Here is a 24,510-nt window from a genome sequence, read left to right on the forward strand (position 1 = left end):
CCAAGACTCAAATTGAAATTTATTCCCCAATGTGCCAATATTAAGAGGTGGGGCCTTTAAGACAGACTGGGTCTTAAACCCAATAACAGATCAATACATTGATGGTTTAATGGGTTATCATAAGAGTGGGACTAGTGGCTTTAGAAGAACAGGAAGAGAAACCTGAGCTAGCATGCTCAGCCCCCTCATCATGTAATACCCTATATTGTCTTGGGACTCTGGAGAATCTCCACCAACAAAAAGGTCCTCAACAGATGTGGTTCCTCTACCTGGGACTTCTCAGCTTCCCTAACTGCAAGAAATAAATAATTTTTCCTTATAAATTACCCAGTTTCAAGTATTCTGTTACAAGCAGCAGAGAACAAAGACAGACATGTAACATATTTCTAGAAAAGTTCCAACAAAATAGTCAAAATATTAAGTATATATATATAGATACATACATGCATATATATCTCTATATATATTTGTGTTCAAAAACTTTATTTATTTATTTATTTTTGTGAGATAGAGTCTCATCTAGCTCCCAGGCCAGAGTGCAGTGGTGCAATCTCAGCTCACTGTAGCCTCTGCCTCCCAGGTTCAAGTGATTCTCATGCCTCAGCCTCCCAAGTAGCTGAGATTATAGGCATGAGCCACCGCACCTGGCTAATTTTTGTATTATTTATTAAAGATGGGGGTCTCACCATGTTGACCAGATTGGTCTTTAACTTCTGACCTCAGGTGATTCACCCACCTCAACCTCCCAAAGTGCTGGGATTACAGGCATGAGCTACCACACCTGGCTTTGTTTTGTTTTGTTTTGTTTTGTTTTTTGAGACAGGGTCTCACTCTGTCACCCAGGCTGGAGTGCAGTGGTATGATCTTGGCTCACTACAACCTCTGCCTTCTGGGTTCAAGCGATCCACCTTATCCTACAGAATAGCTGGGACTATAGGCGTGTGCCAACACACCCAGCTATTTTGTAGTTTTAGTAGAGACTGGGTTTTGCCATGTTGGCCAGACTGGTCTTGAACTCCTGACCTCCTTGATCCACCTGCCTCGGCCTCCCAAAGTGCTGGGATTGTAAGCGTGAACCACTGCACCCAGCCTGTGTTAAAAAAAAAAACTCTAAAGCAAGGCGGGCAAATCACAAGGTCAGGAGTTCGAGACCAGCCTGGCCAAGATGGTGAAACCCAGTCTCTACTAAAAAATACAAAAATTAGCCAGGCACGGTGGCAAGTGCCTATAATCCCAACTACATGGAAGGCTAAGGCAAGAGAATCACTTGAACCTGGGAGGCATAGATTGCAGTGAGCCGAGATCTCACCACTGCACTCTAGCTTGGGTGACAGAACAAGATTCCGTCTCCAAAAAAAAAAAAAAACTTGTAAGCATACTCATTTAAGTGAAATACTTCAAATGCCAAAGACGCTGTATAAATAATTCATAAGGATCATATTAAAGAATTTGGAAAAAAAACAAAAAGAATTTTGAACATCCGAAACAAAGATGAAAAGAAATGTGTAAAATTTATCACAGGAAAAAAGAAGAAAAATTGTATAATCCATCCTGATAAAAAGAAGCATTTGATAAAATCCAATACCCTTTCCTAATAAAAATTCTTAGTCAACTAAATATGAAAGGGAGTATCTCTCATTTCAAGAAGAGTATCTACAGAAATTTTCCCCAAACACAGTTAATGGTGAATTATTGAAAGTTACTGAGGGGAGGACTCAAGATGGCGCTGTGAGAACAACCCAGGATTGGAGCTCGCGTTGAATCCGCAAACGGTGAGTCTGAGCTGCATTTCCAGACTGATCTTCGTTGCCCACAGAACGGGGAAACTCCCAAGTATAAAAAAGACACGGGACGCCAGGCAGTAGGTCTGCCTGGCGAAGCCGGCAGCCGGGGCGGCGGCGGCCGGCCCTACCCAGCAATCCCCACAGGGCGCGCTTGTCCGGGTGCCTTGTTGAACCGGCAACCTGAGACTTGAGAGGGCTGGACTTGAGACTGAACGAGACTTGGACAGTAGCCCAGCCCAGGAGATTGTAGGGACAGATCGTTTGGGATACCCAGTGGGACGAACAAAACCGCGATTTCAAACTATCCCGAGCAGACGGCCCGAGACACTCTGTGGGGGAGGGGCGTCCACCACTACCGAGGCAACCCGCCCCAACTGAGATACACGCCCACTGCTGACGCAGCCAGCCGTTGCCGAGGCAACCCGTCCCTACTGAGATACACACCCACTGCTGACGCAGCCTGCCGTTGCTGAGGCAACACGCTACAATGAAGAGACTCCGCCGCAGGGCGTGGCGGAGACCACAGCAGAGCCTGCAGGAACAGGGCGAATCACACAACAGCAGGGCGGAGCCTCGGCAGCCAAAGAGTGGCTAGTCTGCCTTCTAGCTGGGCAGGACACCTCATCGAACATCCAAAAATAAAGCCCAAACCCCTCAACACAGAGCATTTGAGGAAAAAAAAAAAAAAAAAAGGGTTTTTTAATGAGCTCTGTTGCAGCAGAATAAAACATAGCAGCCTAACAGCCCTGAAGGAACAACAGAGCGCACAGCTCAGCAATTAAACCCCTATAAAGTACAAACTGTCTCCTCAAGCAGCTCCCTGACCCCTCTATATCCAAAAGACTGACATTAGGCAGGCATCATCCTGGGACAAAGATAGCAGAAAAAGAAACTGGTAGCATCCCTCGCTGTGCCACAGCTGCTAGAGGTGCACCCCAGACAAGCAGGGTCTGGAGCGGACCTCAGCAGTCGTACAGCGAAGGGGCTAGACTGGTACAAGGAAAATCAAGCAACAGAAATACTTCATCATCAACATTCTGGGTGTCCACTCAGAGACCCAATCGAAAAGTCAGCAACTACGCAGACGACCAGCGGAAAAATCCACAAAGATGGGAAGAAACCAGCGCAAAAAGGAGGAAAACACCCGAAACCAGAACACCTCGCCTCCTAGAAAGGACCAAAACTCCTCACCAGCAAGGGAACAAAGCTGGACGGAGAATGACTGTGACGAAATGACGGAATTAGACTTCAGAAGATGGATAATGAGAAACTTTTGTGAGCTAAAAGATCATGTATTAAATCAATGCAAAGAAACTAAGAACCTTGAAAAAAGATTCGAGGAAATGATAACAAGAATGGATAACTTAGAGAGGAATATGAATGAATTAAAGGAGCTGAAAAACACAATACGTGAAAGGTCGGGTCACCCACAAAGGGAAGCCCATCAGACTCACAGCAGATCTCTCGGCAGAAACCCTACAAGCCAGAAGAGAGTGGGGGCCAATATTCAACATTCTTAAAGAAAAGAACTTTCAACCCAGAATTTCTTATCCAGCCAAACTGAGCTTCAGAAGTGAAGGAAAAATAAAATCCTTTGCGAACAAGCAAGTACTCAGAGATTTTGTCACCACCAGGCCTGCTTTACAAGAGCTCCTAAAAGAGGCACTACACATAGAAAGGATCAACCAGTACCAGCCATTCCAAAATCACACTGAATGCTAAAGAGCTTCAACATAATGAAGAATCTACAACAACTAACAGGAAAAACAGCCACTTAGCATCAAAATGGCAGTATCAAATTCACACATAACAATATTAACCCTAAATGTAAATGGACTAAATGCACCAATCAAAAGACACAGACTGGCAAATTGGATAAAAATCCAAAACCCATCAGTGTGCTGTATCCAGGAAACCCATCTCACATGCAAGGATACACAAAGGCTCAAAATAAAGGGATGGAGGAAGATTTACCAAGCCAATGGAAAGCAAAAAGAAGCAGGAGTTGCAATTCTCATCTCTGATAAAATAGACTTTAAAGCAACAAAGATCAAAAGAGACAAAGAAGGCCATTACATAATGGTAAAAGGATCAATACAACAAGAAGAGCTAACGATCCTAAACATATATGGACCCAATGCAGGAGCACCCAGATACATAAGGCAAGTTCTTAATGACTTACAAAAGGACTTAGACTCCCACACAATAATAGTGGGAGACTTTAACACTCCACTGTCAATACTAGACAGATCAACCAGACAGAAAATCAACAAGGATATCCAGGGCTTGAACTCAGACCTGGAGCAAGCAAACCTGATAGACATTTACAGAACTCTCCACCCCAAATCCACAGAATACACATTCTTCTCAGCACCACATCACACCTACTCTAAAATTGACCACATAATTGGAAGTAAAGCACTGTTCAACAAATGCAAAATAACTGAAATCATAACAAACAGCCTCTCAGACCATAGTGCAATCAAGTTAGAACTCAGAATTCAGAAACCGACCCAGAACCACACAGCTTCATGGAAACTGAACAACTGGCTCTTGAATGTTGACTGGGTAAACAACGAAATGAAGGCAGAAATAAAGAAGTTCTTCGAAACCAATGAGAATGAAGACACAACGTGCCAGAAACTCTGGGACACATTTAAAGCAGTCTCTAGAGGAAAGTATATAGCAATAAGTGCCCATATGAGGAGAATGGAGAGATCCAAAATTGACACCCTATCGTCAAAATTGAAAGAGCTAGAGGAGCAAGATCAAAAAAACTCAAAACCCAGCAGAAGACAAGAAATAACTAAGATCAGAGCTGAGGTGAAGGAGACTGAGACACGAAAAACCCTTCAAAAAATCAATAAATCCAAGAGCTGGTTTTTTGAAAAGATCAACAAAATAGACAGACCACTAGCCAGATTGATTAAAAATAAAAGAGAAAACAACCAAATAGATGCAATAAAAAATGATAAAGGGGAAATCACCACAGATTCCACAGAAATTCAAACCATCATCAGAGAATATTACAAACAACTCTATGCGCATAAACTAGTAAACCTGGAAGAAATGGATAAATTCCTGGACTCCTGTGTCCTCCCAAGCCTAAACCAGGAGGAAGCTGAAACTATGAATAGACCAATAACAAGGTCTGAAGTTGAGGCAGCAATTAAGAGCCTACCACACAAAAAAAGCCCAGGTCCAGACGGGTTCACAGCCGAATTCTACCAGACACACAAAGAGGAGCTGGTACCATTCCTTCTAAAACTATTTCAAACAATCCAAAAAGAGGGAATCCTTCCCAAATCATTTTATGAGACCAACATCATCCTGATACCAAAACCCGGCAGAGACCCAACGAGAAAAGAAAACTTCAGGCCAATATCCATGATGAACATAGATGCAAAAATCTTCAATACAATATTGGCAAGCCGATTGCAACATCAAATCAAAAAACTTATTCATCATGATCAAGTAGGATTCATCCCAGGGATGCAAGGCTGGTTCAACATACGCAAGTCTATCAACGTAATTCACCACATAAACAGAACCAAAAACAAAAACCACATGATTATCTCAATTGACGCAGAGAAGGCATTTGACAAAATTCAACAGCCCTTTATGCTAAAAACCCTCAATAAACTCGGTATTGATGGAACGTATCTCAAAGTAATAAAAGCTATTTATGACAAACCAACAGCCAATATCATACTGAATGGGCAAAAACTGGAAGCATTCCCTTTAAAATCTGGCACTAGACAAGGATGCCCTCTCTCACCACTCCTATTCAATGTAGTACTGGAAGTTCTAGCCAGAGCAATCAGGCAAGAAAAAGAAATAAAGGGTATTCAAATAGGAAAGGTGGAAGCCAAATTGTCTCTATTTGCAGACGACATGATAGTATACCTAGAAGACCCCATTGCCTCAGCCCAAAAACTCCTGAAACTGATAAGCAACTTCAGCAAAGTCTCAGGATATAAAATCAATGTGCAAAACTCACAAGCATTCGTCTACACCAATAACAGACTTAAAGAAAGCCAAATCAAGAGCGAACTGCCATTCGCAATTGCTACAAAAAGAATAAAATACCTTGGAATACAACTCACAAGGAACGTAAGAGACCTCTTCAAGGAGAACTACAAACCACTGTTCAATGAAATCAGAGAGGACACAAACAGATGGAGAAACATTCCATGTTCATGGTTAGGAAGAATTAATATCGTGAAAATGGCTATACTGCCCAAAGTAATTTACAGAATCAACGCTATCCCCATCAAGCTACCATTGACTTTCTTCACAGAACTGGAAAAAACCACCATGAACTTCATATGGAACCAAAAGAAAGCCCGCATAGCCAAGTCAATTCTAAGCAAAAAGAACACAGCGGGGGGCATCACACTACCGGATTTCAAACTATACTACAAGGCTACAGTAATCAAAACAGCATGGTACTGGTACCAAAACAGAGATATAGACCAATGGAACAGAACAGAGGCACCGGAGGCAACACGACATACATACAACTATACAATCTTTGATAAACCTGACAAAAACAAGCAATGGGGAAAGGATTCCACGTTTAACAAATGGTGTTGGGAAAACTGGCTAGCCATGTGCAGAAAGCAGAAACTGGACCCCTTCCTGACACCTTACACTAAAATTAACTCCAGATGGATTAAAGACTTAAACATAAGACCTGGCACCATAAAAACCCTAGAAGGAAATCTAGGCAAAACCATCCAGGACATAGGAGTAGGCAAGGACTTCATGAACAAAACACCAAAAGCATTGGCAACAAAAGCCAAAATAGACAAATGGGACCTAATGAAACTCCACAGCTTCTGCACGGCAAAAGAAACAGTAACTAGAGTGGATCGGCAACCAACAGAATGGGAAAAAATTTTCGCAGTCTACCCATCTGACAAAGGGCTGATATCCAGAATTTACAACTAACTCAAACAGATTTATAGGAAAAAAACAAACAAGCCCATTCAAAAGTGGGCAAAGGATATGAACAGATACTTTACGAAAGAAGACATATATGAGGCCAACAATCATATGAAAAAATGCTCATCGTCACTGGTCATCAGAGAGATGCAAATCAAAACCACATTGAGATACCATCTCACGCCAGTTAGAATGGCGATCATTAAAAAATCTGGAGACAACAGATGCTGGAGAGGATGTGGAGAAAAAGGAACGCTTTTACACTGTTGGTGGGAGTGTAAATTAGTTCAACCATTGTGGAAGACAGTGTGGCGATTCCTCAAGGCCTTAGAAATAGAAATTCCATTTGACCCAGCAATCCCATTCCTGGGTATATATCCAAAAGACTATAAATCGTTCTACTATAAGGACACATGTACACGAATGTTCATTGCAGCACTGTTTACAATAGCAAAGACCTGGAATCAACCAAAATGCCCATTGATGATAGACTGGATTGGAAAAATGTGGCACATATACACCATGGAATATTATGCAGCAATCAGAAATGATGAGTTTGTGTCGTTTGTAGGGACATGGATGAATCTGGAGAACATCATCCTCAGCAAACTGACACAAGAACAGAAAATGAAACACCACATATTCTCACTCATAGGTGGGTGATGAAAAATGAGAACACATGGACACAGAAAGGGGAGTACTAAACACTGGGGTCTATTGGGGGGAAAAGGGGAGGGCCAGTGGGAGGGGGAGGTGGGGAGGGATAGCCTGGGGAGAAATGCCAAATGTGGGTGAAGGGAGAAGAAAAGCAAAGCACACTGCCCTGTGTGTACCTACGCAACTGTCTTGCATGCTCTGCTCATGTACCCCAAAACCTAAAATCCAATAAAAAATTTAAAAAAAAAAGAAAGTTACTGAGAATGAGACAAAGTTGCCTACTACCACCTCTTCCGTTCAACGTTTTACTGGCAGTCCTAGCCAATGTAATGAGAAATAAAAGGCATAAAGATGTCAATGAAAAAATAAAATTATCATGTCACAGATGACATAATTATGTACATAGAAGACCCAAAACAAATCTATATACAAATGATAAGAATATATTTATTTAGCAAGGTTGCTGAACACAAGGTCAATATATAAAAATTACAGTTTCATGTATGAGCAACAATGAATTGAAAATGAAATTAAAAGAAGACCCTATCTTCACCATGTGTAAGAAACATGTGAAGAGCAAGTATTTAGTGGTGTATTTAGTACTGTCCAGGGTAAAAGGACAACCCTAGTACCCATATATTTCAATTAGCAGACTTTGCCAAAGCTTCTTCAAAACTGACCCCTTCTGCTCTGAATATATGCTCATACTTACCAAGAGTCTTGGTAGAGTTGTGGAACAATTCCTTCCTAGGAAATTAGGAGCTGTGTATCTTACAAGGACTGATGAGATTATTTGAGCAGAAGCCAGCCAGTCGTTGTGTGCCTGACTGCTCATGATGAGCCTGAATTGGACTCAGTTCGCCCCTTTTTGAGGGCCTGCTGGCTAGCTTTTGGAAGCAGCTTTACGTAACAGGACAGACAGACACCCACTTGTGCCTGCTGCTATAGTAGCTACTCAAAGACCTGATGACAGAAGAGCAACTCCTCCCCTCAGCAGATAAGGAAGGACATACAAATTGTTAGAACAACTTCAGCTGCCTTTTGTTTCCTTCAACATTTCAGTTCAGGGTACATGTGCAGGATGTGGAGGTTTGTTACATAGGTAAACGTGTACCATGGTGGTTTGCTGCAGATCATCCCATCACCTAGATATTAAGCCCAGCAACTATTAGCTGTTTTCTTCCTGATGCTCTCCCTCCCCTACTCCAACAGGCTCCCGTGTGTGTTGTTGTGTGTGTCACCCCGTTTTCTCCCTGTATTCTCATCATTCAGCTCCCACTTATAAGTGAGAACATGCGGTGTTTGGTCTTCTGTTCCTGTGTTAGTTTGCTGAGGATAACATCTTCCAACTCCATCCATGTCCCTGTGAAGGACATGATCTCGTTCCTTTTTATCAGCTGCCTTTTCTACCCCACTTTCCTGACAGAGTAAGAAACTGCAACCCCCAAGTTTTCCCTCCTCTTTGCCCCTTTTTTCCCCACTTAGTTCACGGAGGTAGGAACAAAACTTGTTTATTTTCTGCCACACTATAACTGTGTGTTCTCTTGGTAAATGCTTATTTGTTTAGAGGGAAAAGGTCAGGAGTTCGAGATGAACTGGACCAACATAGTGAAACGCCATCTCTATAAAAAAAAAACAACACAAAAAATTAGCCAGGTCTGGTGGTGGGCACCTGTAGTCCCAACTACTCCAGAGGCTGAGGCAGGAGAATTGCTTGAGCCTGGGAGGTGGAGGCTGCAGTAAGGTGAGATCGCACCATTGCACTCCAACCTAGGCAATAACAGCGAAACTCCATCTCAAAAAAAAAAAAGAACCAAACTGTACTTCTAACCCCTAGAACTAAACAGTTATCAGTCCCTATACATGAAGCTACATTCTAATTGGCAGTTCAGCAACCCAAGTAACTTGATCTGGTAGTAAATGGATACCCTGAGATATTATCAGCATTCTGATCCCCCAAAAAGGCTATCAATCACTGAAAATTAATAAATTTGCTTACTAGTTAATTAACAAGGCTACAATGAATATAATTAGTCTGGGTGCACTAACCAAATTTAATATCTGAACATGCAAAGCTGAAGGCTGGATGCTAGAAGGAGGTAGCCTACCCAGACACCTGTGCTGTGTGTGAAGTTCCATGTGGACAACCAACTTACATTTCCATCTTATCTCCCTATAAGTAAAGCAGTGGTTTGTAAGCCACTTTATATTGAAGTGTAATTCATTATAATTTGAGGGAGTGTAGTCTGGAAGTGATTAGTTACTGAGAGGCCCAATTTAAAAAATAATGAATCCTAAAAAGCTCCCAAATATATATTGATGTCAATTTAAAACACTTCCAACACTAGAGCTCACACAAAAAAAATAATAACCATCAGGGTATTCAATAACTCGACAAATATTTATTGGGCACTTACTATAACCAAGCATTATGCTCCTGATAAACCAGGTAATCAACAGAATATCACTGCAGTGAAAATACAGTGTTTTACTAGATTACTTTGCTTACACACTCTAAACATTCGATGTAGGCAGCACATAATTTTAACATACCTTCATTGACATCTTTGTCTTGGGATTTGGTAGAATTAATTCCTGATGATGATGGAACTTCAGAGTCATCGGGATTTTCTTCAGCTGATAGCTTTCCTTTTTCCTGAAGACTCTGTGATTGAAAATTACTTAATGATTCCCAAAAGTAATACAGACTTAGCTCTCCCCAGCCACAGAGTATCTGGTTCTAGTCCTAGCTTTGCCACTCAGGCATTTTGTGGCCATGGTTTGGCAGTTTACAGAATAGGGCATTTGCCTCATTTTCTATTTCTACAAACTTGAGCTGTAACACATACACAGTAGGTGGAATCTAAGTTTGAACACTATCAAAGCATTTCAAAGTACTTAGATCTTACCCTTCAATCTGTCATTTGTAAAATAAATAAATAAATATCTTAATAATTTCACTAGTGAACACATTGTATCCTAACATTTTAAATAAAAAGATGTCTTGGTGGCTCACACCTGTAATCCAACCACTTTGGGAGGCCGAGACAGGCAGATCCCTTGAGCTCAGGAGCTGGAGACCAGCCTGGGAAACATGGAGAAACCCTGTCTCTACAAAAAATACACAAATTAGCAGAGTATGATGGCTAACCCTGTGGTCACAGCTACTCAGAGGCTGAGGTAGGAGGACTGCTTGAGCCCTACAGGCGGAAGTTGCAGTAACCCGAGATCTCATCACTGCCCTCTAGCCTGGGTGACAGAGCGAGAAGCTGTCTGAAAATAAAATAAAATGAAATAAATAAAAAGATGAGTCCCTACTAGTCGCATGAATTATGAAAGACACTACCAGCAAACTTCAAAAGATTTAATCACTTTAATTTTCTCTTGGACTTGAAGCAAGAAAGTTCAGATATTTCTGCCTTTTTTTTTTTTTTTTTTGAGACAGTCTCACTCCGTCCAGGCTGGAGTGGAGTGGCACGATCTCGGTTCACTGCAACTTCCGCCTCCCGGGTTCGAGAGATTCTCTTGCCTCAGATTGCCGAGCAGCAGATGGGACTATAGGCGCACACCACCATGCCCAACTAATTTTTGTATTTTTAGTAGAGACGTGGTTTCACCATGTTGGCCAGGATGATCTCAAACTCCTGACCTCGTGATCCGCCCGCCTCGACCTCCCAAAATGCTGGGATTACAGGTGTACGCCACTGCGCGCGGCCAAGTTCAGATATTTGTAAGTACAGGGAAAAAGATATGCGTGAGGATTATCTTCTTATCGAACAATACTTTTTTGTGGACTATAACTTCACTCCAGTGGGAGACTCCTCAAAAACAGGAGCTGAATCGTTCCAGTTCAGAAAGACACTAAGGCCTAAAGAAGAGGTGAGCTGCTCATCCACCGTCACAAAACGACTTAGTGGCAAAGCTAGGACTAGAACCTGACACTGTGACTACAAACTCTTCTCCCCACCTCCCATTTAACTTACCAGCATTAAGCTACTCTGAGATAAAAACGCAGTATAAGCGGGGGAAAGAAAAGGTTGCCATCAAGACAAAAGCTTTTCGGTGGGGGAAACGTTTTAAGAAGCTTAGCACAGGGATGAGGGGTGACAACCGGAGTTTCTCTAAGATAAGGAAGAAGCTGCTGAAAGTTCCCAGCCCGCCCCATCACAGCGAAAGCGGTCGTCTGGGTCCCCTACACCTAAGTGAAGTAGGGCTACGAGAGTGAAGGGCACCGTGGCCTAGCATCGCCTCACTTTCTTCTCGCGTGTTTTTCTCTCTTCTCTCCGCCGTTCGAACTCCTCGAAGGAGATTTTCCCCTCCAGGTAATCGATGAGTTCCGGACTGAACCCCGACATGTTTGTAGGCTCTGTCAGTGCAGCCCGAAGAACCCTGACAGAGAACCGGAAGAGCAGTGCCTTCCAGACGCTACCTCGCGCCGGGGTAAGCAAGAGCAGGAAACCGGCGTCCTTTCGTGAAACCCTCCGGGTCTCCGCGGTAGCCGCAGCACTCGGGTTCCGCCTGCGCGCCAGGCCGGGATCTACTCAGGGGAGGCGCGACCCAAGCTGCAGTGCTTTAGCACAGCAGACTCGTTCGGCCGTCTCTCTCAGCTCTCGTTCCAGATTATTAGATAGCTATTTTAAAAAGTGCTTGGAATATATTTTCTTTAATCTAGTTAATTTCCCTCAATTCTTCACTAAGATGTTGGTTTCATTCTCCTGTTTTCTTTTCTGAATGTTCTTTAATTTGGTCGCTGCTGCGTGATGTTTTTCTTAATTTAACCATTTTCTCTGCCACGTGCATGTTTCACTTTCCAGTTCTCCCCTGCCACAGAAAGCTAAAATTCTCCCGCAATATATACTTTAAATCCCACTCCCGAAGGACCGGCGCGGTGGCTCACGTCTGTAATCCCAGTACTTTGGGAGGCCGACGTGGGCAGATCTCTAGGTTAGGAGTTGGAGACCAGCCTGACCAACATGGATAAACCCTGTCTCTACTTAAAAAAATAAAATAAAAATTAGCCGGGAATGGCGGCAGGCATGCCTGTAATCCCAGCTAGTCAGGAGGCTGAAGCAGGAGAATTACTTAAACCCAGGACACTGAAGGTTGCAGTGAGCCGAGATTGTGCCACTGTACTCCAGCCTGGGCGACAGAGAGACTCTGTCTCAAAAAACAAACAAAAACCACTCCCATCGGTCCCCCCTTCCTCCCCACGCCAGAATCCTCAAAGTCTCCCTTTCCTCAAACTCCTTCTCAGTCTGTAAATACGTTCACCTGGGCTTCCTGTTCCACCTCTCCCAAGTTTTCTTCCTTTCCTAACAGCATACTTCCGGAAAGAAGCAAATACTTGACATGGTTACTATGCATTATTGCCCATTTGCTATATAACAAATACATCAGCAATCTACTGTTTTATACATATTACATACATATCTCAAAATAATCCTTCTTTCAAAGTGGATGTTATTCCTAATGCTACGATCTCTAATAAGTAGTAGAGCCAGGATTTGAACCCTGGTCTCTGATTCCAAGTCCCATGCTTGGAATTATAATATACTGCCTCCTCTGAATGGCACAGTCTTTCAACTTCTACACACTCCTGTGATTTATATTTTCCCTTGTATTATTATCATCTCTCTATTTGTCCAATTCTAGAGACACTAGCTGTAAACATCTTGAGAACAGCACTAGTTGCTGCATCATTATAAACTTTACTGTATGGCCTAATAATTAGTGCTGAAAACACATTTGTGAATTAAATAGGATAGAATTGAAAGTGCCTTTGGAACTGTGGGCAAGGGAGCTGAAGTAGGGGAATATAGCTCAATATGAAGCTAAGGTTAATGACAAGTTACAAGGCGAGTATCACCTAGCCATCTTTATGACAATCTAGGTGATGATAAACAGCAGAAGGATGGGAGAATGAGGGGCCAGGACCTGCAAGAGTGGGACTGCCAAATGAGAAAAAAATATCTCACAGCTAGAAGTCATCCCCTTTCTCATGAGGAAGGATCTTTAGAGTCCTACCTGGGTATAAAACATGGAAGGTGAGCAGGATGGAGTGTGTTAAGGTAATCTACTTAAACCACTTAGAGGAAAATTCTCCCCTAAGTTTTCCCAGACAGTTGAGGAACTGCGTCTAAGAGGAATTTAGGAATCTCCAGTTCTAATTCTCCTAGAGGAAAATAAGATAAATCAAGTGAGGAGGGATGGTTACTCTAAGGAGAATACTCTCCTAAGACCCAAATGGCTTAGACTATGTTGTCTTATTGTTGGCTATCTGGAATATGGAAATAACAATTCTGGAGATATAGATTCATGTTATGAAGAACAGGAAGCAGAGAACGAGGGGTAGGAGGGTTTGTTTTTTGGTTTGTTTTTTGTGGGGTTTTTTTTTTTTTGGCTATGAAACACTTTAAGGATATGAAAGTTATTTTAGAGGTCAGACTGTTGCAAAATATCTTGAAATTTCAATCTTTCTGTTTTTTTTTTCCCTCACTTACTTGGAAGAGATTTGTCCCCAACGAGTCAGAGGTATTCACATTACCTTGAGGTGAAGTGGAATGGTAATGGCAATAATAAAAATACATTCAGCCTTCTTTTGAGAATCAAAATGGAAAGTCTGAAGGAAGCAGAACACTGAATTTTTACCATGACCATATAATTATAATCATACATTCTTTCTCCTTGCCAGGGAAAAGAGCCATGTGGGATGGGGTGTGATCCTATGTGTGAGACTATTTTTCCATGGCTCTTTCATTGTTCTCCAAAAGCTTGTGATAGCTTTATTCTAGGCTAGCTTTTCAAGGCTGTTTTCAAATCAAACAGACTTAAAAGGTAGAGCTCTTGTCTCCTTCTGGGGCAGGGAGCAAATCTGTTTAAGAAATGTTTCCTTCTGGGCAAAGTTTGGGCATGTTTGATAGCAGTCCCATTAGAAGAGTGGTGATTTCCTAAGTTTTGAGTTCCTCAGCTTTGGCACAAACCTACTTGTGCCCAGCATACCCCTGGACCCACATTCACATGGCTCCCTTGATACTTGGAGGAGTAAGGAGAACTGATGTGAGTGTAAAACTCATGTCGCTACCTGCCATGCTATCAGTAACAAACTCAGTTGTCTCAGACATCGGTGTCTCATGTATCTGCCAAGTTTGATAAAAATGTAGAAGGCTAGTGCATAGCTTGCAAGTACTCTTAGCAGTTCTTGGCCACCCTAGATCTGGGACAGGGGACAATCGGCCAAGTACTGGGGAATGGGGTACTCATTGAAGAAGAGCAGAGGCTCCTCTCAGTGTTGAGTGATTGCCAAGGACCTACATAGAGAAGTACCAGAGACTCCTCCAGAGTCTAAAACACCTGCAGAACATTTATTTGCATTGGAGCAAACACTAAATTTCATCTGTGTTCTAGCAGTAGTTCTCAGCCAAGAGCAAAAGCAATTTTAGAAATGTGTGTAGGGAGGGTATTGTTTGTTTGTTTGAGACAGAGTCTTTTTTTTTTTTTTTTTTTTTTTTGAGATGGAGTTTCACTCATGTTACCCAGGCTGGAGTACAATGGCGCAACCTCAGCTCGGCGCAACCTTGGCTCACCGCAACCTCGGCTCTCCGCAACCTCCGCCTCCTGGATTCAGGCAATTCTCCTGCCTCAGCCTCCTGAGTAGCTGGGATTACAGGCACGTGCCACCATGCCCAGCTAACTTTTTGCATTTTTAGTAGAGACGGGGTTTCACCATGTTGACCAGGATGGTCTTGATCTCTTGACCTCATGATATACCCGCCTCAGCCTCCCAAAGTGCTGGGATTACAGGCTTGAGTCACCGCGCCTGGCCCCAAGACAGAGTCTTACTGTGCAGTGACATCATGATCTCGGCTCACCACAACCTCCACATTCCAGGTTCAAGTGATTCTCCTGCTTCAGCCTCCTGAGTAGCTGGGACTACAGGCGTGAGCCACCATGCCAGACTAATTTTTGTATTTTTAGTAGAGACAGGGTTTCACCATACTGGCCAGGCTAGTCTCTAAATCCTGACCTTGGGTGATCTGCCCACCTCTCCCTCCCAAAGTACTGGGATTACAGGGGTGAGCCACCACACCCAGCCCCCAGGAGGTTTTGATTGTCAAAATGATAGGCAGATCTGAGGGAACTACTAACATAGAGTATCTGGGGACCAGGTGTGCTAATTTATCACGCACAGCGATAATTTGGCTTCCCCCTACTGCCAATAGCATTACCATTAAGAAACTCTAGTCAGTGTGAGGTATGGGCTTCCATCCATAAAAATTTTCCAGCTGAAGGATGAATGTCGCTGCCCCAAAACTTTGCAAGCTCATAGCTAAATGTCCCATATGAATGCCCTTCCTTTACAAAGCCCTGAAACTGATAATCATTCCCTTTGTGGAGGTCTTAACACCCAGAGCAGGGATAGTAGTGAGAAAGGGAAAACCAGCCACTAGTACTTGGAATTTGACAGTGGTGAGAAACTCCCTACCACTCTACCATTTATATGAATAAACTATACTGTTATGAGGAATAGCTCATCAAGAATTACTTACATTTTTTAAATGACAAGAAAAAAGTTTTGACATTAACTAAAAGCAGCTTCCATTACTGTGTGAAGACTGGCTGAATAGCACATGTTTATTTCAATTCAACAAGTATCTATTAAACATTTGCTCCATGCTAGGCATTGTAGTAGGTGCTGGGGAAATAAAGGTAAATTATACATGGTCTCTGCTCACAAAGACCTCACCACTCTTCAGGAGAAACAGACACGTATACAACTAATTACAGTAGAACATCTTAAACCAGACACAAAATCTGCTCTTGTGCAAATATTTTTTCATATACAGTAGCAATAATTTACCAAAAAAAGTCACAATAAACCATTTTAAAATGCACAGACTAATATCAGGACAATGCTGCATTTTTAGCACAACATTATAGATGCGGCTATCCATAAAGATACAGGAAAAGTAGCTGTTCCAAATGAGAATATGGGAATCAGAATAAGTCAGCATGAGCTAGAGTAAGGAGGGCAGGGGCTAGTTGGAAAGAGAGGAAATCACCTGTTTCTACTTTTCCTTACTGAGGAGGTTGTGTATGGGAGCAAGGGCTGGGACATTGCTAGAATATTTGATGTGGCACAGTGTCCACCTCTGAATATTTTGGCAAAAGCATCTTTGGAGGCGTTGACAACTTCCAGAATCCCATGTTTGTTGTGTGCTTGCATTTTAACTTAATTGTGGCTGTTTATCACTTGCCCTCATTTCTTATGAAACTAAAACTGTGAGGTCTTTTTGTAGCATGTGCTGATTGTGGGGATGCATCTTCTTTTTGGGGAAGGAAGACAAATTTTAAAACAAACCCCCATCACATATAATGAATTTTACTATAGAAAAAGTGAATGTGTCACTATCAAAAAATATATTGGTTGATAAAATATAATAAATGTAAAAGATAAGTTTTAAAAACAAGCTTAAAGAAACATCTAATTTAGAAGATTATAATCTCTTTTCAGTTTGTGATGTTTTTGTAACTCCTACAAATACATGCAGTGTTCTACATCAATATTTATGGTTATACGGGAAAAACACTCCATAAATATGCATAGAAATCATAGTTCCAGCTATTTATATGTAAATATGGAAATGTGGAATAAAATCATTACAAACTGAAATATAAAAATGAAAGGAAAAAAAACTCCACAAAAGTTTAGCTATGATAGTGGTTGGATTTTTCTAATGAGAAGCTTCATCTGTAGTTTTAAAATAGCCAGACACCTGAAAGAACAAGACAATGTTATAATTAAATAGAAAATAAAGACTACACAATCAACCCAAAGACCCCAAAATCAACATGTTTTAATGAAAGCTCTTTTTGTCTTCATTTTCTCACCAGAGATAAAAGGAACATAGAGTTCGTAATTATGAAATATACTCCAAATCAGAAGCTTTCTTTTCATAAAGTTAAATAATTCCTGTTCTTTTATGATACCACCAATTGGGTGCTTTATCAGTTTCCTGCCCTTAAATATTACCTCATTCCATGCTCACATGAAAGTATTTCTTTAATATTTTCTATGATACTTTCTGTAAGGTAGAAACTAGTATCTGTAATTTACAGATGAAGAAACTGAGACTTACAAGCAATTTATCTGCCTTTTACTAAAGGAGGTAGCATGGTATTAATAACTATTCTCTGATACCCTAAGGCCAAAGTGTAAAAAATAGTCAAGAGAAAACTTCATTAACATTTTACTGTTTCTTCTATTTTATTTTCTCAGTTTAGAACACTATCTAAGGGCATATTCCACATGGTAAGTTAAATATTCTTTTTAGAATAGCAATAATTATTTTTTAATCATCACATTTGAAAGAACTAATAATGCAAACCCTTTCACAAACAAAATAAAGCACAAGAAAGGTATGCTTCCTCAGAATTTCAAAATTATACTTGAGGGAGAATGGGAAAAGATTTTAATTATGATTCCATTCCCTTTATTATTCAGCTAAACAAAAAGCTAACGGATTGAAATCATAAAATATTTGCTTGGAATGCACCATACTTGTTCTTCGTAAACGGTAGGTATTGGTTTGATAGGAATACTAAAATAATAAGAGCAATGAAATTCAAATCCCTTTTCTATGAGAAAAATGCCATCCTTACTGCTAGCCAACTTTTCTTCCTATAGGTGAGGAGTTCAAGCTCAAATATATGCATACTACTTTATCCCCCAAAGAACCATTCTTTTAACTTTTAATTCCCATTTAATCCAACAACTCAATTTGACATATTTCTTTATGTAGATTTTCCACACAGCTATATCACCTTGTCTGGAAAAAGATAGAGGCAAGAATGTGGCCATGTTACTAATTTGATAATCCTATTTACAGGGATCATTCTATCATTTTAATATGTCTCTCCCTGGATAACTACGCTTAAAAAATCAAAACTTTCATTTCTTTTTAAAACAGGATTATGAAATACCTGCCTGAACCAAATCGAAATACTTAACAGTGATGAGTATAAGCAGAACTGAGCACTTATTTCTATGAAGAAATAAAATCATTTTTCAAATAAGTACTTTCAAAATACCTACTTTATGGCTGAATTGTATGTTTGGACAGATCCTGTGAATAAAGGGCCAACTTTTACCTGGGCTCAGAAAACTTTCAGTCTTTGAGAAAACTGTGAAAGGAGTTTTCCTGCTCTTCATAATCTGCAAATGCAGAAGCAAGAAGTTCTGATCAGAAAGAGAGAGGTCTAGGGTTCTCATTCATGGGGAAAGGATTTGGAAACATTCCAAGATCAAGACCTCTGCCCTTAAAATATGCCTGAAGGCTTCTGAAAAACTAAAGAGAGAAAGAAAATGTTCATTGGCAGATATAAATGAAACACCTAAAATAAAAGTGAATTTTTTTCCTCTATTTTTCTCCTGAATTGACTTTAAGGCTAATCTAGGAGGCAAGAGGTTGGAAATCAAAATCTAGAAATACAAGTGCAAGTTTCAGCTACTTCTCCTCCCCTCCTCTGTGCCTTCTGACATTTCAACCTTAACCAAGATAATTTACCATTCTTAGTGAAAAATGAAGGAAGAATATGGAACAGCACCACAATTCAAAGATTCATTGTGAACTATCTCTGAATACTAAGGTCAGAGATGAAACTGAACTCCATAATGAGCAACTCAGTATCTCCTCTTCCTTAAGATGAGATCTCTGTTGCTACTTTCTGCAAGTTTCTTTTCAAAGTTTTTCAGATTTCCATTAGGAAATGAACACAGAAGATGTGCAAAGTGCTACTTGCTTTGATGCAGGACAGGCAAAGCCCAAAACTGGGGCTTAGCCCAGGAGGGTTCTTGGCTTTGTCCAGAAAAGAATTTAAGGGCAGGCTGGCTGTGGTAACAATCTTTTATTGAAACATACTGTTCCTGCCCGAACAAGGCTAACTCATAAGTAGTGCACACAGAGTTGACAACATACGGGCTCTTAGCAACTGTGTTTATATACACTTTCAAATATATGCAAATTAAGGGATGGTTAATACAAATAGAAGGGGGTTTAGAACTTTCTAGGAAAGAGGTGGTAACTTCTGGATCATTGCCACAGAAAGGAGTGGTAAATTCCAGGTCGTTGCCATGACATTTGTAAACTGTCATGGCACTGGTGGGCGAATCATATCCAGAGCAATGAGAGCAAATAGGGATCACTTTTGTTGCTATCTGCTGGTTTCATCCAGTTTTTTCACTTTATCCTCTCTGGACCAGATCCTCTTTTGGTCAGCAGTTGTGACCAGAAAACAAATCCTGCTGGTCTCTTATCTCAGTTTATTTTAATCCTATGTTGTTATATTTCACATCATTCACTTTAGAAAAAAAAAATTGAAATAGTCATGTCAACATGTTTATTGTATTTGGCATATTGTTTTCAAGAGAATGTTTAGTGATCTTTTGAATTCTATTTTCTAGATAACTGTATGTTAAAAATATGCCTAATAAATTGATACCCATGCAGGGTCAACTTTCAGTTTTTGCAATTGAGCTTGGCAATTACTATTTATATGGTAATTTGTTTTATCATTGGTTCAATCTAAGCTGTACAAAAGCAATTCCCTGTTACACTCTTGATTTTGTATATTTATTAGAAGTCAAGGCTACAAAGTCAATGTGTATATAAGATCAGTCACAAATGAAATGCACTCTGTGTGTATAAGATTGTTTCCAAATATAAATGTTTCTCTTTACAGAAACAAATGTAAATTGGCCAGAGAAATAATAGGTTGCCAACCACTAAGGTAGTAAAATTCTGGTCCAGTCCTGTTGGAGAATCTTCTCAACACTTGGTAGCCCACTTTCCACTATGCTCTGGAAAACACAACAAGAATGTTGTGTGCATAAATCCAAAGAGGCATTAGTTCTATCCTGAAACCCAGGCCCCAGGTGTGTTCTTACCAAATCTCTGTTTCTGGTATTATTGAGTGGCTTCTATTTGTCTTCATTTCTTAGTGTGGCTCCATGCACATGTCCAAGTAGCACCAGGGCAACACATAGTAGCAGGAGAGGTGCTGTGGTCATAGTGGAGTGAAACTGAGTGAAAGAGAGGACCAGAGAGCTGTCCATGGTCACTGAGATAGTCAGGGAAAAGAGAAGGAAAGCAGAAACATCTATAAAGGCAGACAAGGACAGAGAAATAGCATACTGGTTTATCTAAGTTTTACAGCCATCTTTTTCCATATTGACTTCTAAATGAGGATCCCCAAATCCAACTGATTAGCTTAAAGCAGCCCACGATGATGAGACTGTTGTACAGTGATACGCAAAACAATTATGAACATAACATAGAAAGTCTGAGTATGCCTTTTTCATCTTTGAAAAAAAGTACTTTTTTTCTCCAAAGAAAGCGCAATTCTTAAAATAACAAAAACCAAAACCTTAATTACTTTTAAGCCTTAAGATAGCAGTCTTAAAAAAAGAAAATACAAAATTACTTCACATACTGTGAGCTGAGAAACACACCTTACACACACATCTGAGACAGACAGACACATACCGCACCAGTGTGAGTAGATATTGTCTTCCACTCCAATGTGTGAAATGGAAACCGAGACACATCATAGAAAAGGCTAATAAAGCTTATCAGGAGTTTGGTTTTGGCTGGCCCTCCTAGGTTATCCTGCCTATAATCAGCAAGGCAATTAATGGGTGCTTATAACCAACGGATTGGCTGCAGGTGGAATTCACTGATGCAAGCAGGGGGAGTTCAAAAATAATGATTCCTTTTTCATCCAAAGCACAAAGACCCTTGAGAGTCAGATCTTCAAGCTCCTTCAGGAACAAGCCTATTTGCCTTAGAAATGTGGCAGCCACTCCTTGAACCACTGAACATTTTATGTGGATTTTTATAAAACATGCAATGCACTTACGCATAGCAAAGTGATTTTCTCCTTTTTTCCTTTTAAGGGAAGGAATATACATAGTAGCTGGAAATATTATGATGACTATCCCACCTGTTAGAATGTTCTTTTGGAGATATCATTTTTTTTTAGTTAACAGCATTTTTTGAACAGAAAATTCTATTGTGAGAGACAAAATTACTCTTTTTGACCTATACCTTGTACTTTTCCTGAGAATCTCAAGAAGCTTTAGAATTTTTAAGTAGTGGCATTATCATAATATCCCTTAAAATAGAGCAAGAAGATAGCACATGTTTCATGGAAAAAAAGAAAAATTACTATACCTACAACATTCTCTTGCTGAATAAATTCCATCTGTAGAAAATGGTAGGCTGAGAAATTGGACTTGAGTTGTGACATTGCTTTGGTTCCAATTATTTAGAACAAAATTTAGAACAAGATATTTGTTGAGAAGCCTGGTGATCTGGACTGGAAATTAGCAAACCTGGCTACAGTCTCAGCCTTGCCATCTTCACCCTTGGCAAGTTACTATGACCTGTGACCTTCATTCATTCATTTCCTCTGTTTATTCAGTTAGCAGACTTTTAGGAAGTGCCTACTATGTGCCAGGCACTGCATTAGGCTTTGAGGATTAAATGGTAAGAATAACAAATACAGTCCTTGCCCTCATTAAATAGAGTAGTGGGCAAAAGAAACATTTTATACAACCAAATGTGTACGTATAAGCGAACAATCATTTCTATGAAATAGTGAGTGCTATGAAAGTACAGAAAAGGAGAATTTGGCCCAGCTGTGGTGGCTCATGCCCATAATCCCAGCACTTTGGGAGGCCGAGGCGGGTGGATCGCCCGAGATCAGGAGTTTGAGACCAGCCTGGCCAACATGGTGAAACCCCATCTCTACTAAAAACACAAAAATTAGCCAGGTGTGGTAGCAAGTGCCTATAATCCCAGCTACTTGGGAGGCTGAGCCAGGCGAATTGCTTGAACCCAGGAGGCAGAGGTTGAAGTGAGCCGAGATCACGTCACTGCACTCCAGCTTGGGGGACAAGAGCAGATTTCATCTCAAAGAAAAAAGGGGAATTTGATTCAGTCGGAGGGGACAGGGAAGGCTTCTGTGGGGAAATGACCTTACATCTGGTCAGTTGAATAGGAGTTACTTAGGCAACCTGAGGAGGACAGAGGGAGAAGTGTGTCAAACAAGGTGAACAGCTGTGCTAGGAATGGGGCACATTAAAGGAACTGAAATTATGCCAGGTGTGGAGGGAGCAAGTGGGGAGCCTGATGCAAGATGGTGCCAGAGTGGTAGTCAGATTATAATCTTTCAGCTACAGGTAATGCTGAATAAAGGGTTTTAGGCATCTAAGCAGCTTGATCATACTTGCATTTTTAAAAGATGATTCTGGTTGCAATAAGGAAGAAAGAATGAGCTAGAAAAGAGGGCTGCACAAAGCCAGTTAGCTGGTTACACAGTTTTCCAGGCAGGAAAGGATGTCAACTTGGATTAGGGCAGGGTTTGCACAGATGCAGAGTTGTGCATAAATCTGAGAGAGATTTATAAGGGATTGTTAATGTACTGGATACTATGGGGCGGGAGGCAAAGGGGATGTGAGTTTCTTTCTTTTTTTTTTCTTTTTAAAGATGGGGTTTCACCATGATGGCCAGGCTGGTCTTGAACTCCTGACCTCAGGTGATTCACCCACCTCAGCCTCCCAAAGTACTAAGATTACAGGCATGCGCCACCACGCTCGACAGAGACGTGAGTTTCAAAACCAGTTGCTGGGTCTGTGGGTTATGCAAATAAATGGGTTACAGTGTCATTCACCAAGATATCAAACCTAGGTATGAAGGAGTGAAGATCCTGATTTCATTTGGAATGTGTTGAGTTAGAGGAGCCTTTGAGATTTCCTTATGGGGATGGAGAGAATGCAATCGGATAGACTGATCTGGAGCTCAAAGGAGAAATCTGGGAAGGAAATGTAAATTTGGGAGTTGTTGGCATAGAAGTGAATGAGATTACCTCAGTAAAGGTTAGAATATGAGAAAAAAGGGGGAGGCACAAACTTGAGCTTTGAGAAATTTTAATATGTAACAGCCACATGCAGGAATCTACAAAGGAGACCCTGGAGGTGAGGGAAAACTAGCCAAGTATGGAAGCAAGAGAATAAAGTGTTTCAAGAAGGGACACGTTGGATAGAATGAGGGCTATGGAGCATTTGAGCTGTTCTGGTAGAAAGATTAGAAGGGAGTGGATGGAGAGGAAAAAGAGTGAATATAGCAAGCTCTTGGAAACACAGATGTGAAAAGAAAGAAGGCAGTTACTAGAGTGGGAAGTAGAGTCAAGGAAAGGTGTTATAGTTGTTAAAATGTGAGAGAGACTGATTAAATGTCAATGGTTAGGTGAGTAAATGAACACCCTGGAATTTCATTACATCACTCTCTTTAAAACCCCAGGACTTTAAAGTTTAAGCATCTAATAATATTGAAATATTAATTTTTTACTGAGATTATAGCAAAAAGTTATGACACTATAAACTCCTTAGACAGTGCTCTCCCTCACATTCCCAGTGCCGAGCGTTGAGCCCAATATGCAGCACTTTTAAAATAGGAAATACAGGCTGAACATATTAGAACAGATTTTCATAGCCATTTATTTATGAATAACTTATAGTACCATTTGTATAAAAACACAGCTCATTTGTTCTCTCTTTTAAGAGCTTCTTAAATTTTTATGAAATATTTATAGTTTCTCAAAGGAACCAATGGGCCAAAGGTAACATTCCTACTATAGTCTTGTTCATTAACACTGGAGTTTCCCTGATGACTAATAGAACGTAGAATTGCATGTTTAAGTTAAAAAAATATCCTTTTCTTTTTTTTTTTTTTTTTGTTTTTTTTTGAGACAGAGTCTTGCTCTGTCGACAGGCTGGAGCACAGGGGCGACGTCTTGGCTCACTGCAACCTCCGCCTCCTGGGATCAAGCGATTCTTCTGCCTCAGCCTCCCGAGTAGCTGGGACTACAGGCATGTGCCAAACGCCCGGCTAATTTTTGTATTGTTAGTAGAGACGGGGTTTCACCATGTTTGCCAGGATAGTCTTGATCTTTGGTCCTCGTGATCTACCTGCCTCGGCCTCCCAAAGTGCTGGGATTACAGGCATGAGACACTGCACCCGGCCCCTTTGTTTCTTTTTTTAAGAGAAAGGGTCACACTCTGTCA

At 40.9% G+C, this 24,510-nt stretch overlaps 2 protein-coding genes across 3 annotated transcripts in view; both read right to left on the minus strand.

The window, feature by feature from the left end:
* Positions 1–11,834, minus strand: part of GTF3C3 (general transcription factor IIIC subunit 3) — a 51,770-nt gene extending 39,936 nt beyond the window's left edge. The window contains exons 1-2 of one of the 2 annotated variants that reach the window (XM_002749586.5): positions 11,642–11,834; positions 9,942–10,053 (exon numbers count right to left, since the gene is read on the minus strand). In XM_002749586.5, coding sequence (XP_002749632.1) covers positions 9,942–10,053; positions 11,642–11,743 — 214 coding nt within the window. In that variant the 5' untranslated portion in view covers positions 11,744–11,834. Of the gene's footprint in view, positions 1–9,941; positions 10,054–11,371 lie in introns of both variants that reach the window. The other variant, XM_035305200.3, reaches the window with a different exon arrangement.
* A 4,225-nt stretch (positions 11,835–16,059) lies between these two features.
* On the minus strand, positions 16,060–20,578 carry C6H2orf66 (chromosome 6 C2orf66 homolog). The gene is given in 2 exon segments (XM_054257745.2): positions 16,060–18,733; positions 20,332–20,578. Coding segments are annotated over 2 exon segments (348 nt in total). The 5' UTR covers positions 20,500–20,578; the 3' UTR covers positions 16,060–18,553.
* Positions 20,579–24,510: the final 3,932 nt, after the last annotated feature.

The sequence above is a fragment of the Callithrix jacchus genome, chromosome 6 (assembly GCF_049354715.1).
Source record: "Callithrix jacchus isolate 240 chromosome 6, calJac240_pri, whole genome shotgun sequence".
Lineage (NCBI taxonomy): Eukaryota > Metazoa > Chordata > Mammalia > Primates > Cebidae > Callithrix > Callithrix jacchus.